Source organism: Petaurus breviceps, unplaced genomic scaffold (genome assembly GCF_028583685.1).
Source record: "Petaurus breviceps papuanus isolate PSGF00001 unplaced genomic scaffold, PetGlider_PUasm1.0 91133, whole genome shotgun sequence".
Lineage (NCBI taxonomy): Eukaryota > Metazoa > Chordata > Mammalia > Diprotodontia > Petauridae > Petaurus > Petaurus breviceps.
In genome coordinates this window covers 75,364,864-75,377,256 of record NW_027187419.1, presented here as the reverse complement: position 1 = coordinate 75,377,256, position 12,393 = coordinate 75,364,864, and the positions used below count along the sequence as shown (strand labels likewise).

At 41.2% G+C, this 12,393-nt stretch overlaps 1 protein-coding gene across 5 annotated transcripts in view; it reads left to right on the top strand.

The window, feature by feature from the left end:
- Positions 1 to 6,754: 6,754 nt before the first annotated feature.
- Positions 6,755 to 12,393, top strand: part of ARL5A (ARF like GTPase 5A) — a 32,293-nt gene continuing 26,654 nt past the window's right edge. For 3 of the 5 annotated variants that reach the window (XR_011166858.1, XM_069080834.1, XM_069080833.1), the window contains exon 1: positions 6,755 to 7,770. Coding sequence is in view for 4 of the 5 variants with exons in the window: in XM_069080834.1 (XP_068936935.1) it covers positions 7,578 to 7,770 (193 nt within the window). In the remaining variant the exon portion in view is untranslated. Of the gene's footprint in view, positions 7,771 to 7,852; positions 8,129 to 12,393 lie in introns of those variants that run through there. The other 2 variants (XM_069080832.1, XM_069080835.1) reach the window with 2 other exon arrangements.

Genomic DNA, 12,393 nt, shown 5'->3' with positions numbered 1-12,393 from the left:
TTGAGGACCTAGAGGGCCACATGTGGCTTCAAGGCCTCAGGTTTCCCACCCCTGTGACCTAGATGATCACCTAGGCAATTGTTTTGCTTACAAATAATCATTGATTATTTATAATTTATATTATATATAATTTACTAATTATACTCATCCACAATTTTTATTCTTCATAGATTTTGGAATTCTGGGATTACCAACCATATAGCATAGCTTGAACAATATTGGTGCTAAAAATATGGATTTTTGTGTTGGGGGGGGTAGACTAAATAATTCCAAATACAATCGAGCCCACTTTCTCATTGTTCATTGATTCTGTGTGTGTGTATGTGTTTGTGTATGAATGGATTACCTATCCAACCTGATGTGATAGCCTGGGCAACAAGCATTTTTCATCTTTTTTTTTTTCTTCTGTGAATTGTCAGGCCCACCTCACTTTAGTGGCAGTGGATCTCATTGGAAAAATCCTATAATATTCTGGAGCTCAATGTGACAATAATGACATGGCAAAGGTAAGGAGGGAGAGCATTCCAAGGATGGGAACAGCCAACACAAAAGGACAGAGATAGGAGAGTGAGCATTGTTAGTGAAGAATAACAAGTAGGTGAGTGTAGGTAAATTGCAGATTTTATGGAGGGAAATAATGTGTGTGAAAACTGAAAAAAATAGTAAGGGGCTGGCCTGAGAATATCTTTAAATACCAAAAACAGGAGCTTAATTCTAGAAGCAATAGAAAACCACTGTAATTTATTGAATTGGGGGGGTCATATGGTGTGATAGTAATGGCAATTAAAGATTCCCCTGTATTGGCTTGGTTTTCAAATTGATTGTGTTGAAACCCAGAGTTTGTTAATCCCACTTGTGGGATGGGCTTGTTGATGTGAAAAGAAAGTCCTGAACTGGGAGGAGCTGGTGACGTAGATTTTTGGAGAGACAAGAGAGAGGCGGATGATCTTTTTTGGAAGCAGCACCTCATGGAGAGAGAGAGACTAAGAGAATTGCTGGTGGCTGCTTTGAATTGCCCTGGACTTTTGAGACCTGCCCCCTGAGCTGCCAAGGACTGAGGAGACATGGCTGTTTTGCTGGTACTTTGTCTGTCTGTTTTGATGTTGTTTTGCCAGATTTGTCCACTGGTGAAAGACAGTCCTTTTGTTGAAGAAGTCCTGGAACCTGGCTGTTTGCTAAGAAGCCCTGAGACTGTCCTGCAGACAGAGAGTGAATACTGTCCACTGGTGAGGGACAGTGCTGTTGTTGCAGGGGTCTGGAGACTGTCCTGCAGACAGAATGAATACTGTCCACTGGTGAAGGACAGTGCTGTTGTTGTAGGGGTCTGGGAGCCTTTCTGTTGGTTCAGAAGCCCTGAAGAAGGATTTTCTTGTTGTATGTTTACAGAAATCCTGGGAGAGGGCTTTGCTAATGTGTTCAGGGGTTCTAGGACTGTTCTACGGACAGAGGATAAATTCATGAAGGGACTGGCAATGTATCTTATGGCCTTGCTAAGCCTTGTCTCCCCAGGAACTAAGATTGCTGAGAACTTGCCTCGTGTCAAGATGAAGAAAAGACCTCCATTTGGGTATTAAGTGCTGTGTTTAAACTTGATGTAACTCTGGGGTAGATTCAATTGTGATCCAGGGGTGGGGAACTTTTGACCTTATGTTTGGTAACTAATCTCCATTTGAGAAGAGGGGCTTTGTGGTGGACCAAATGAAGGTATAGCCTAGGGGTGGAGAAGTATTTAGAACAGAGACTTTGTAATTGATAGAATGATTGGAAGGTCCTGGGGTGGGGTAGTACTTGGAGATTATTTAATCACACTTAGTAAATGCTGTATTTTGAATGATGTCATGTTTTGATCTTCTCTGTTCTTGGTTCGTCACTGAATAAAATAGAGAGCACCTATGCTGGTATTTTGAACCTGGGAAGATGCCTTTCTTTTGGCATTACATTACATATGGTCAGACTTGCTCTTTTGGAAAATCAATTTGACAGCTGTGTCAAAGATGGATTAGAGTACAATTTCTCTGGCTGCTCCCCATATCTCTAATGCTCCCCCTACCTCTACTCCAACTCCTGATCTCCCTGGCTTCTTTCAAGTCCCAACTAACTAAAATCCCATCTTCTACAGGAAATCTATCCCAACCATTCATAATCCAGTGCTTTCCCTCTGTTAATTATTTTCTATTTATCCTATGTGTAGCTTACTTTTGCTTTGTATATATTAGTTTGCATTTCCATTCAAGTTACTTCAAGATAGGGATTGTCTTTTGCCTCTTTTTGTATCCCCAGCAAATTAGCACAGTGCCTGCCACATAGCAGATGCTTAATGTTTACTGATTAATTTTGGGGGGAGAGACAGATAGATAGAGAGAACTATTTGAAAGCTATTGAAATATTCCAGGCAAGAGATGATAAGGGCCTAAACTAGGCTGGTGACTATAGAAAATGGGATGTATATAAGAGAGGTGGAGGTAGAAAAGGCAAGATTTGACAACTTACTGAATATCTGGGGTGAGTGAGGAAGAATAGTTGAGGACAACATGAGGAGCTAAGGTTGCTAACTTGGGTGACTGGAAAGATAGCTGTGCTCTCAAAAGTAATGGGAAATTCAGAAGAGGCAAGTTTTGGGGGAAAGCAAATAAGTTATATTTTGGACATGGTGAATATGAGATGCCTAAGGGACATAAAATTATAAATTTCTGACAGGCAGGTAGTGATTCAGGATTGGAGCTCAGGAGAGAGACTAGAGTTGGATATAAATAGATCTGGGAATTATCTACATAAAGATGAGAACTGAAACCAGGAGCAGCCAAGATCACCAACTAAGATAGTTTGGGGGAAAAAAAGAAAAGAGAGTCTGGGATAGAGTACACCCATAATTAATGGACACGACAAAGATACAGATCCAATTTTAGCATAAGCTAATTTAAAATAAAGTGGCTCCTTTCACCCTCACAGCTCATGGCATCACTCCCCCATTGCTATGCATTAATTTTGTATACATTTGGCATATACTCCTATTTGTATAAGTTGTTCCCTCAATTCTTTCCTGTCCCTGACCTCCTCTCTCTCACCCTCCTCCCATATAAGACTGAGACACTGCACCAGGAGGATATAATGTGTGCATAGAAAAGTAAATAGATACAGAATAAATACAAAGTAATTTCCAGAGAACATGAGTTACTGTGGGGATTTGGAAAAGCCTTTTCTTTAGATGACATTTGAGATGATCTTAGAAGGGGGTTAGAAATTCCAAGTGGAACTGAAGGGGGAAGGCCTTCCAGGTATGGGATATGGAATATCATGTAAAGGGAACAAGTGGATGATTTGGACTGGAACATGAAATTTGAGCAATGTGTAATAAACCTACAAAGAGGAGCCTGAGGCAGATTGTGGGAGGGTTCTAAATGTAACATAGAGGAGTTTGTATTTTATACTAGGGGCAATAGGAAACTACTGAAGCTTCTTTAATAGGGAAGTGATGTGGTCAAACCTACCTTTAGGAAGATCAATATGGTATCTAAGTAGAGGATAGATTGGAGAAGGGAGAGGTCAGATACAAGAAGACTAGAACAGTATTGCAAACAGTCTAGTCAATAACTAATGAGGGACAAAAGTAGAATGGTCCTTGTATAGATTGAAGGAAAAGAACAGATGTGAAAGATGCTGTGGAGGTAGAATCAATAAGACAAGGTGACTGATCTGATATGGCAGGGTTAGTGCCAGTAGAGCTGACTGTGACTCCTGGATTCTAGAATTTGAGTGACTGACTAGACTAATGGTAGTGTTCTGAACAGGAAAAAAAAAAAAAGTGGGGGGAGTTAGGAGGAAGGCGGATCTAAGGGAAAAGATAATGAGTTCAGTTCTGGAGTGGTCTATAGGATAGGGAGTGATATTAAGAGGCAGCTGGAGATGCTGGACTGGCATTCAGAAAAGATATGAAAGCTGGATATGTAAATTTAGGAGTTATCCACATAGATGTGATGATTGAACCCAGGAGAGCCAATCAGGTCAACCAGAGAAAGAATACAGTGAAGAGAATGAAATCCAATGTCTCCTGGAGTAAACCCATGAATAGCGAATGAGCTATGAATGGCAATCCTGGGAAACTGAGAAGCACCAATCAGAGAGACAGGAGAAAAATGAGAGTAGTATCACAGAAGCCCAGGGAGGAGAGAATGTCCAGGAGGAGGAATAATCAATAGTGACAAACACTAAAGAGAGGTCAGGAAGGATGAAGATTGAATAAAGCCATTGGATTTACCCATAAAGAAGGGTGACTTCAGAAAGAGTAGTTTGATTCAAACTCCTTTGTATTTAACTCCATGTATTAATTTTGTATATATTTATTCTATATATACTTACATATGTGTATGTCTCCTTAACAGAAACCTCCTTATAAGCTTGAAAGTAGGATTATTTTATTCTTTGTATTTGTAACACAGTACTTGATATACAGAGATGCTTAATAAATATTTTTTCATTGACTGACAGAAGTGAACTAGCAAGTGGAAAAGAAGTGAGTTGGAAATGAGAAACTAAAGCCAATGATTGTACATAACATTCTCTTGGAGCTTGAGGAGATGGTAAGATCATAGAAAGGTTTTTAAGGACTAGAATATCTGAGCACATTTGTAGGCAGTAAAGAGCCACTGAATAAACACTGAAAATTAGGAGACATGGGATGATTTAAGGTGGGATAAGCCTCCAAAAGAAATAGAAGGAAATAGGATTGAGGGCAAAATGCTTGTTAAACAGGAGCAATCTTGCTACCTGGGACCACTACAGATTTATATTATGTAAGTTTAACGTGGTCATTGCTGTGTTATGCCAATCTTTTTACTCTTCCCTGACTGAACCGCTATTTCATTTAAAACAGCATCTGTTTCAAACCTCCACTTTTTGCAGACTACTCTTTTACCACTTCCTCCTCTGAAAAGAAATTCACTTCATACTTGACTGAGAAGAGTGAAGCCATCCATCTTGAGTTCCTCCCCAGTACTACTCTTCAGATCACCTCAGTATCACCCCCTATTAAATCAATAATCAAACATTCATTAAGTGTTTACTCTGTACCAGATACTGTTATAGGCGCTGGGGATAAAATGTTAAAATGCTATGCATTTTATAGCATAGAGTCCAGGTAGTAAGTTTATATATATACTGTGTTTCCCCGATAATAAGACCTATCCCGAAAATAAGCCCTATTGAGATTGCTACATTAGGGTACCCTCTGTATGCACCGTCCCCCCCCCTCCCGTGAAACGCACGCCACGCTCCGAGCTGCATCCAATCAGAGCTGCAGCAGTGAGCGCATCATCCTGTTCTTTATTGAATTCATTATTGAATAAAGGTACATTTTTTTGTTCACATTTACCTGTTTATTAAAATTGCTGTCAATGTTCATTAAAATAAGCCCTCCCCTGAAAATAAGCCCTCTGGTGTTTTTCTGTCCAAAAAAATTAATAAGACAGTGTCTTATTATCAGGGAAACACGGTGTATATATATATATATATATATATATATATATATATATATATATACACAGTTTATATTACTATACTCAATAAACTCCAGAGCTCCTCACTGTTGCTTCTAAGGTAAAATATAAACTCCTGTTTATCTTTAAAAGTGCTTCACACCCTGCCTCCAATGTATCTTTCCAGTCTCATAATATATTGCTCCCCTTTCCATATTCTATGGTCCAGTCAAACTGACCTTCTTCCTTTATCAATATTGCACTCCATTTCCCATCTCCATGATAAAGGGCAGTATACTAACGTGTATATATATATATATACACACATATGTATGCATGCATGTATATATTATACAGTATAGGTAGTACTGAGATTAAGGACAGCAGTGTATGTGTCCAGGTGTGCACATATTGTTTACTATAACAGAATGTGAATCTTTTGAAATTAAAGAGTTTCATTTTTAAAGTCTTTATCCCCAGCGCCTATAACAGTATCTGGCACAGAGTAAACACTTAATGAATGTTTGATTATTGATTTAATAGGGGGTGATACTGAGGTGATCTGAAGAATAGTACTGGGGAGGAACTCAAGATGGATGGCTTCACTCTTCTCAGTCAAGTATGAAATGAATTTTTCAGGAGGAAGTGGTAAAAGAGTAGTCTGCAAAAAGTGGAGGTTTGAAACAGATGCTGTTTTAAATGAAATAGCGGTTCAGTCAGGGAAGAGTAAAAAGATTGGCATAACACAGCAACGGCCATGTTAAGGTTACATAATAAAAATCTGTAGTGGTCCCAGGTAGCCAGATTGCTCCACGGTGTTTAACAAGCAAAATATGAGTAGAAGCAGAGAAAAAGGTTGGTGAGAATAACGAAGGATTGGGATTTTGGAAAGGAATGAGCAAACAGGGCAAGAGCAAAAGGCTCAAATATAGAGGACATTACAGAGTTGAACTTTGTAAATATAAGGGCCCAGAGGAAAGCAGGACCCAGGTGGCAAGACTTTGGTGAAAATGAAGATATGTTTGGGAAGGATAAGGTACATGAAGAGCTGAAAAGATGGAATGTTATAGTCAGATAATAGAACTTCAAAGTTATGGATTGTGGAAGTAGTACACTTACGAGTAATGATAAAATTACAAATATAATTAACCAACCCTATGTGTGGTTGAAAGTTCAGTTTACTCATGTGAAGCAAAGGTGCAAGTCATGGGAGTTGAGGTTGATGAACCAAGGGTATTTGAAAATATTTAGAGGTCTGCAATAAACAAATTTAAGTCCCCAAATATAAGCACAGACTTTATACCATAGAGTCCAGGTAGTAAATTCCTAAAGAAAGGAGAACGAACAACAGGGGATAAGCGAGTGGAAACAGAAACAGTAAGAACAGACACCAGTGCCAATATAGAGTGAAAGATCTAAATGGTGAAGATTTCAAAGGTGAAGAGGTGGCCGAGGGACTCCCTCAGAAAAAGTTCGGAAGCTTTGGAGCTTACATGAACTACAACAGTGGAAGGCGATTCTTAACCGGAAGCCCAACACACTGGCTAGGCAGCGGCCGCATTCAAAGCCGGGTACAAGTCCGAGCGTGGATTCCGCAGGCGTGGTCCAGGGTTAGCTACGGACCAAAACCGGTCTTCAGAACTGGACTTCATCATAATCTTTTGGGGGTTGTATTGGTGGTGGTTGGTTGTTTTTCAAAATGTCTTCTAGTTGCAAGGGTAGCACTTTCCACCCTGCCAGGCGGCCTCTCCCCTGGGTTGAGGCAGAGGCTGGATGACCACTGGCCGGGAGGCGCTCCGGCCGTCCCTGCCGCGGGGCCAGGGCTTAGGCAAGGTGACCTCGGGAGTGCATCGTCTCACCTGGAGCTGCTGCGCACCGGAGCGAAAGTGGGGCGGAGCGGGGCGGGGGGGGGGGAGTCCCAAGGCTACTCCAAAGTGATTTTAGGAGTAAAAAACCCTGCAGGGGTTGTGTAGGGGGAAGGAGCAGCCAGAACTCGTCCAAATTCCGAAGGCGTGGAAGGCGGGGTCCGACTCAACGCCCCAGCCCTGGGACCTCAGCAGCGCTGGCTCCTCCCCGGCCACCTGACCTCCCAGCCGGGCAGGCGTTATGCAAATGACCTACTCCTGGGGAGTCCCTTCTACCTTTCCCTTCCTTTCGCCCCGCCCACCGCGCACGCGTCCTCCCAAACTCCCTCACACCCCGCCCACTTCAGCCCGCTCTCACGGCTGCGCTCCGCCCCTCTCCGCCCACGCTCTGTGGCCCCTTGCCGCTGCCGCCGTCGCGGAGACCAGCCTTGGAGGTGGGGGGGGAGGCAGGGAGGGGGTGACGGTGGCCGGTAAGGCTCCTTCCCGACAAGGCGGCGATGTCCGCGAGCCCGGAGCGCGCCGCGGCGGCAGCGGCAGCGGCGGCGGGGCCTCATGCGCAGAGCCTGGCCTTCGGCCTCCCTCCGGCTCTCGTAGAGCGGGCCGGTGGCAAGAGCGGTAGCCGCCGAGGCCGTGGGGTCTCTGGCTTGTCTTCCTCCTTTTCTTCCTCGTTCCCCTTGGCCGTCGGGTACTGAGCCGGGGGAGGGGAGGCGGCCTGGGTGGCCGGGGCGGGGGCTGCTGCTTTGAGGATGGGAATCCTCTTCACCAGGATATGGAGACTGTTCAATCACCAGGGTGAGAGACGGAGGGAGGGAGGAAGGCCTGAGCTGGAGGGAAGGCGGGAGACGCCTAAGGGGAGGCGAAAGGGACATTTCCAGCCGCGGCGCCCGCGCGTACTCTGGGGGTGGGGGATAGGGAACGTGGCTCCCTTGGAGCGGCGGGGGAAGGCGCTCCAAGTGTCCGCCCCTCCCGCGGATCCGAGGCCCCCAGAACCTAGCTCTCCCTACCCACACACACCAGTCGGGAGATGCTTCCTTGCGCACCTTCCTCTCCTTTCCACTCTTCTCGAGATCCCTGTTTGTACGTGTCTCCCTTGGCTAGGAATGTGGTAGGAGGAGGACAGGAGTGCGCCGGGGTCTCCCGTCTCCACGCTCCTCTCCCCCCGGGATTGCGAGGCTGCCACCCACCTGCCCCGGCTGGCGACACGTGCCGCCTTTCAGCTTTTCTAATTGGAGTCTGGGTGAGGTGGGGGTTCCTTAAGTTACTCCCTTTTAGCCCTGTAGGAACGCTAGCCCCACCAAGGAGGAGCGAGAGAGGGTTTCACAGTCTGCAAAACTTAAGGGATCCCTGGCTTGGCAGATCGTGATTGAGATAAATTCCACGTCTATGTAGCTCTCTTCTTCTCTGGAGCCTTAGTTTCCTGGACTGTAAGACGAGAGAACTGGACCAGATGATAGCGAAAGGCCCCATTTCCTAATCTCAACCTTTGCTTCCCTTCCAACTTGGAAAGCCTTTGATTCCTGGAATTCTTCTGCCAGCCCTTTGGAGCAGCCTTTGGGTATTTGTTAGGGACCCATGTCAGATGTTTTACGGTTAAAGCTTTTTGACACTTTTGATTGTTTGGCTTATGCTGTTAGGATCTCATTTTACGTATTAGGAGATGGTTGCTTGAAGGTACTTTTAAGGCGTGAAAATATAATTTCGGATTAGTGAGGTGCGTAATTGATATTTGAGATCTTGGCAACAGCTGTATCGTGATATGAAAATGTCTGTGATTTCTCTTGGTGACAAAGTCATGGGTACTAGATGCCTACATTCATAATAAAAGGAAATGCTAAATTTAGGAAAGTGCAGGAGTTCTTGATCTATTTGGTGAGGGGTCATGGACCCTTTGGCAATCTGGTGAAGCCTGTGGATCCTTCGTAGATCATTTCCCAGTGCATTAAACTAATCATGTTGAAAATGCAGTTATTGAAATATTTTGGAAAACAAGAAAGTTCATGCACCCCAGGTTGACTTACCCTTGAGTTAATGAAAATAAAGATGTGATTTAAAAAAAAAAAAATCTCATTCAAGTTTACAAATTCCTTGAAATTTATCTAGACTCCCACTCCTTTCTAGGAACTCCTGATTTAGTCCCCAAAATTATTTACCTTTTTCCTAATCCTGTTTTGGAACCGATTGTTTTTATAAAAAGTCTGTTAGCAGTAGTTACCAAGTCAGTTGTTTCTGTAATTAATGACACTTCAGGTAAGTTTTGTGTAAGTCTATGTTCTTTTGAAACAGATGAATATTTATGTTTGTGAGACGATAAGAATTTTTATAAAACATGAGTACTGACTTTTAAAATAGGGAAGTGATTGACTCCTTATCATAAAAGGAGCAAACAAAAATACTCAAAATGGGATTTTCCTAACACCTTTTCTTCTCTATAAGCGGGTTTCCTGACTCATCTATGCTATCAATAATTTATATTTGTTCTTTGTGTATGCTGTTCATGGTGTTGTCATATACCAAAGTTCTTAGGGTCACATTTGAATATGAAGTGGTTTCTATGACAAAAGTCACAACCCTACCTATCTATTCCTGTATGATTGGTAGGGGTATGATTGTAACGTATAATGGTTATGTCTGTTGTTTATTTGATTAAAAAAACACTAATTCAGAGAACTGCTCTAAACAGCTCATATAATAATTCTACTTGAAAGTAACATATATCAAATTGCATTCCCTTTCTACATTTGTATTTGCTCTGAAATAGCGAAAAATTGTCATGATTCTTATTAAATGATTGTATATAGTGGGCAAGTTATTTTGCCTCTCTAGGCTTCAGTTTCATCATTTGTAAAATAAAGAAATTGTACTTAATGATCCTTTAGGTATCTTTGAGCTCTAAAAATTTAACCTTGAAATTCAGTTGCTGTATCTGTAGGGGATGCTATCTTACCTACCTTAAGGCCTATGGGGCAGACCAGTTAATCTCTTGCACTACTTTCAACAACTGTAGGATATTTGTCATGTTTTAGCAAAGCCTGTTGTGAGTATTTGGAAAATTTGACTTTTCAATGAACTTTGTACTCCACAATTTTCTAATTTTAATGTCTTGTAAAAGTTAATTTCTGTGATGAAAAATGAGTTGTGCTTTTTATCAGTAACCTCTTATCAACAGTAAGTAAACATTTAAAGACTAAAGAATTTAATTCAGCAAGTACCTACTGTGTGCAAGATGCTGTTAACTGCTAGCATGTTAGTTTTGTTAAACTTCCTGCATTTCTCAGCTTGGGACATTTTTATATGATATTTATAATGCAAATCTAGAAGAATATTGAGAAATATATGGCACAAGGACACAAAATGAGGTGTAGATAACAAAAAGGCAACAAGTATTTTATGCTGCTGTATGATTTAGACATTAGTCAAATGTTAGTAGAGGATACTTTTGTATACTATAGTGACTGTTAAGGATAAAATATCAAATCCATACCTTTGAATTGATCACCACATTTTAATGTTAAATAAGTCCACTGAACCTTTGTTAATCAGCTCACTGATAGGATGGGTGTCGGACTGTTTATGTCTCTTGTTGCTCATCTTACCAAGGAGAAGATGTATTCCAACTTATTTTTCATAGCGAGCTTTTGAAAGCTATGTCTCATTTTTATCTGATTTTTATACAGCAATTTTTCTGCATTATGTGTTGAAAAGATAATTGACTAAAGAACAACCTAGGGATAACTGAAGTAATTTTAGGTAAAATAAAACATCTAAGGAATGTGTTAGTACAAATTGTTGACTGTGCTTGGAGAAGATGCTCTTTGATAAAATGCTATTGTGATGTGGCTCAATTCAATAAACATATATTAAAGCCCTTCATTTAACATGTTCATGTTACAGTGTGTTTGAGATTATAAAGACAGGACCCCTGCCTATAAAGGAGCTTACAATCTAGCAAGAAAGAGAGCACATGTACACAAAGGACTATAATACAAATTGGGAGTATGAAAAATTCATAGAAAAGCACCTCTTTACATAAATTTTTTTTTGCCATATTCTCTTTCTGAAGTATGTCAAGCTATTGCTCCTTATGCTTTTTAGGAATTTGATGTAGTCACTAAAGTTTTCTGATGTAAGCTTTACTTCACAAGACATATTTTGGCATAGACTACAGCACTTTACTTGTGCTTGGGTTAATAATCCCTTGAGGAATGACCAGTAAGTATGTGAAAGATGATCACTGGAGGATGTCATAAAATAAAATGTTATTGTAGCAAGGAGAGTTTAGATAAAAGAAAGACTGTTGACGCTAAAATGAATTCTGAGGGAAGTTGTAGAATCTTTCCAGATTTCCTTTGTAAAATCAACTTTTCTGCCAGATCCTTTCAAAAGGGGTTGAATTCATCTATTAAGAATCAGGGTTTATACATGAGTTTAGAAGTATAGACTGGGCTAGTAGTTCCCAATAATTTTCTATGCTTAGCATACTTTTGAGCTTAGCTGAGCGCCACCCTCCATGAGAAAGTATGAAAGTAAATGTAAAAAATAGTTTTGGTGGCATTATAATCTAGAAACCTAAAGGCCAATTGTGTCTTGTTATGAAAAGTATCTCTTAAGAGCTGAGGAGTTTATTCTCTTATTTGCAACAATACTACAGCACGTTTGCTATAAACAGCACATTGTATTTGTGTGCATTTGAAAATATTTTTAAATTGTATAAGGAAGACTGAATAACATAGCCAAGATTTCATTTTGAGGTTCTCTGACTTTGGAGTCAGTCTTATTTCTATGTATACTGCCCTTTTGGATCCTGATTCTGTCATCTGCTTTGTTATCTGTTATCTATTGCTTCAAGCTTTGTTTCATTTGCAAATTTGATAAGTTTTCATTCAGGCATGGAAAACATTGAATAGAACATGACCATGAACAGATCCCTATAGCACTGTACTTTAGACCACCTTCTAGATTGGCATTGATCAACACTCTTGGGGCCCAGCTATTCAGGTAGTTGTGAAAGCACTCATCAGTACAATTACTTATCCATCTTGTTCACAAGGATATTTTGA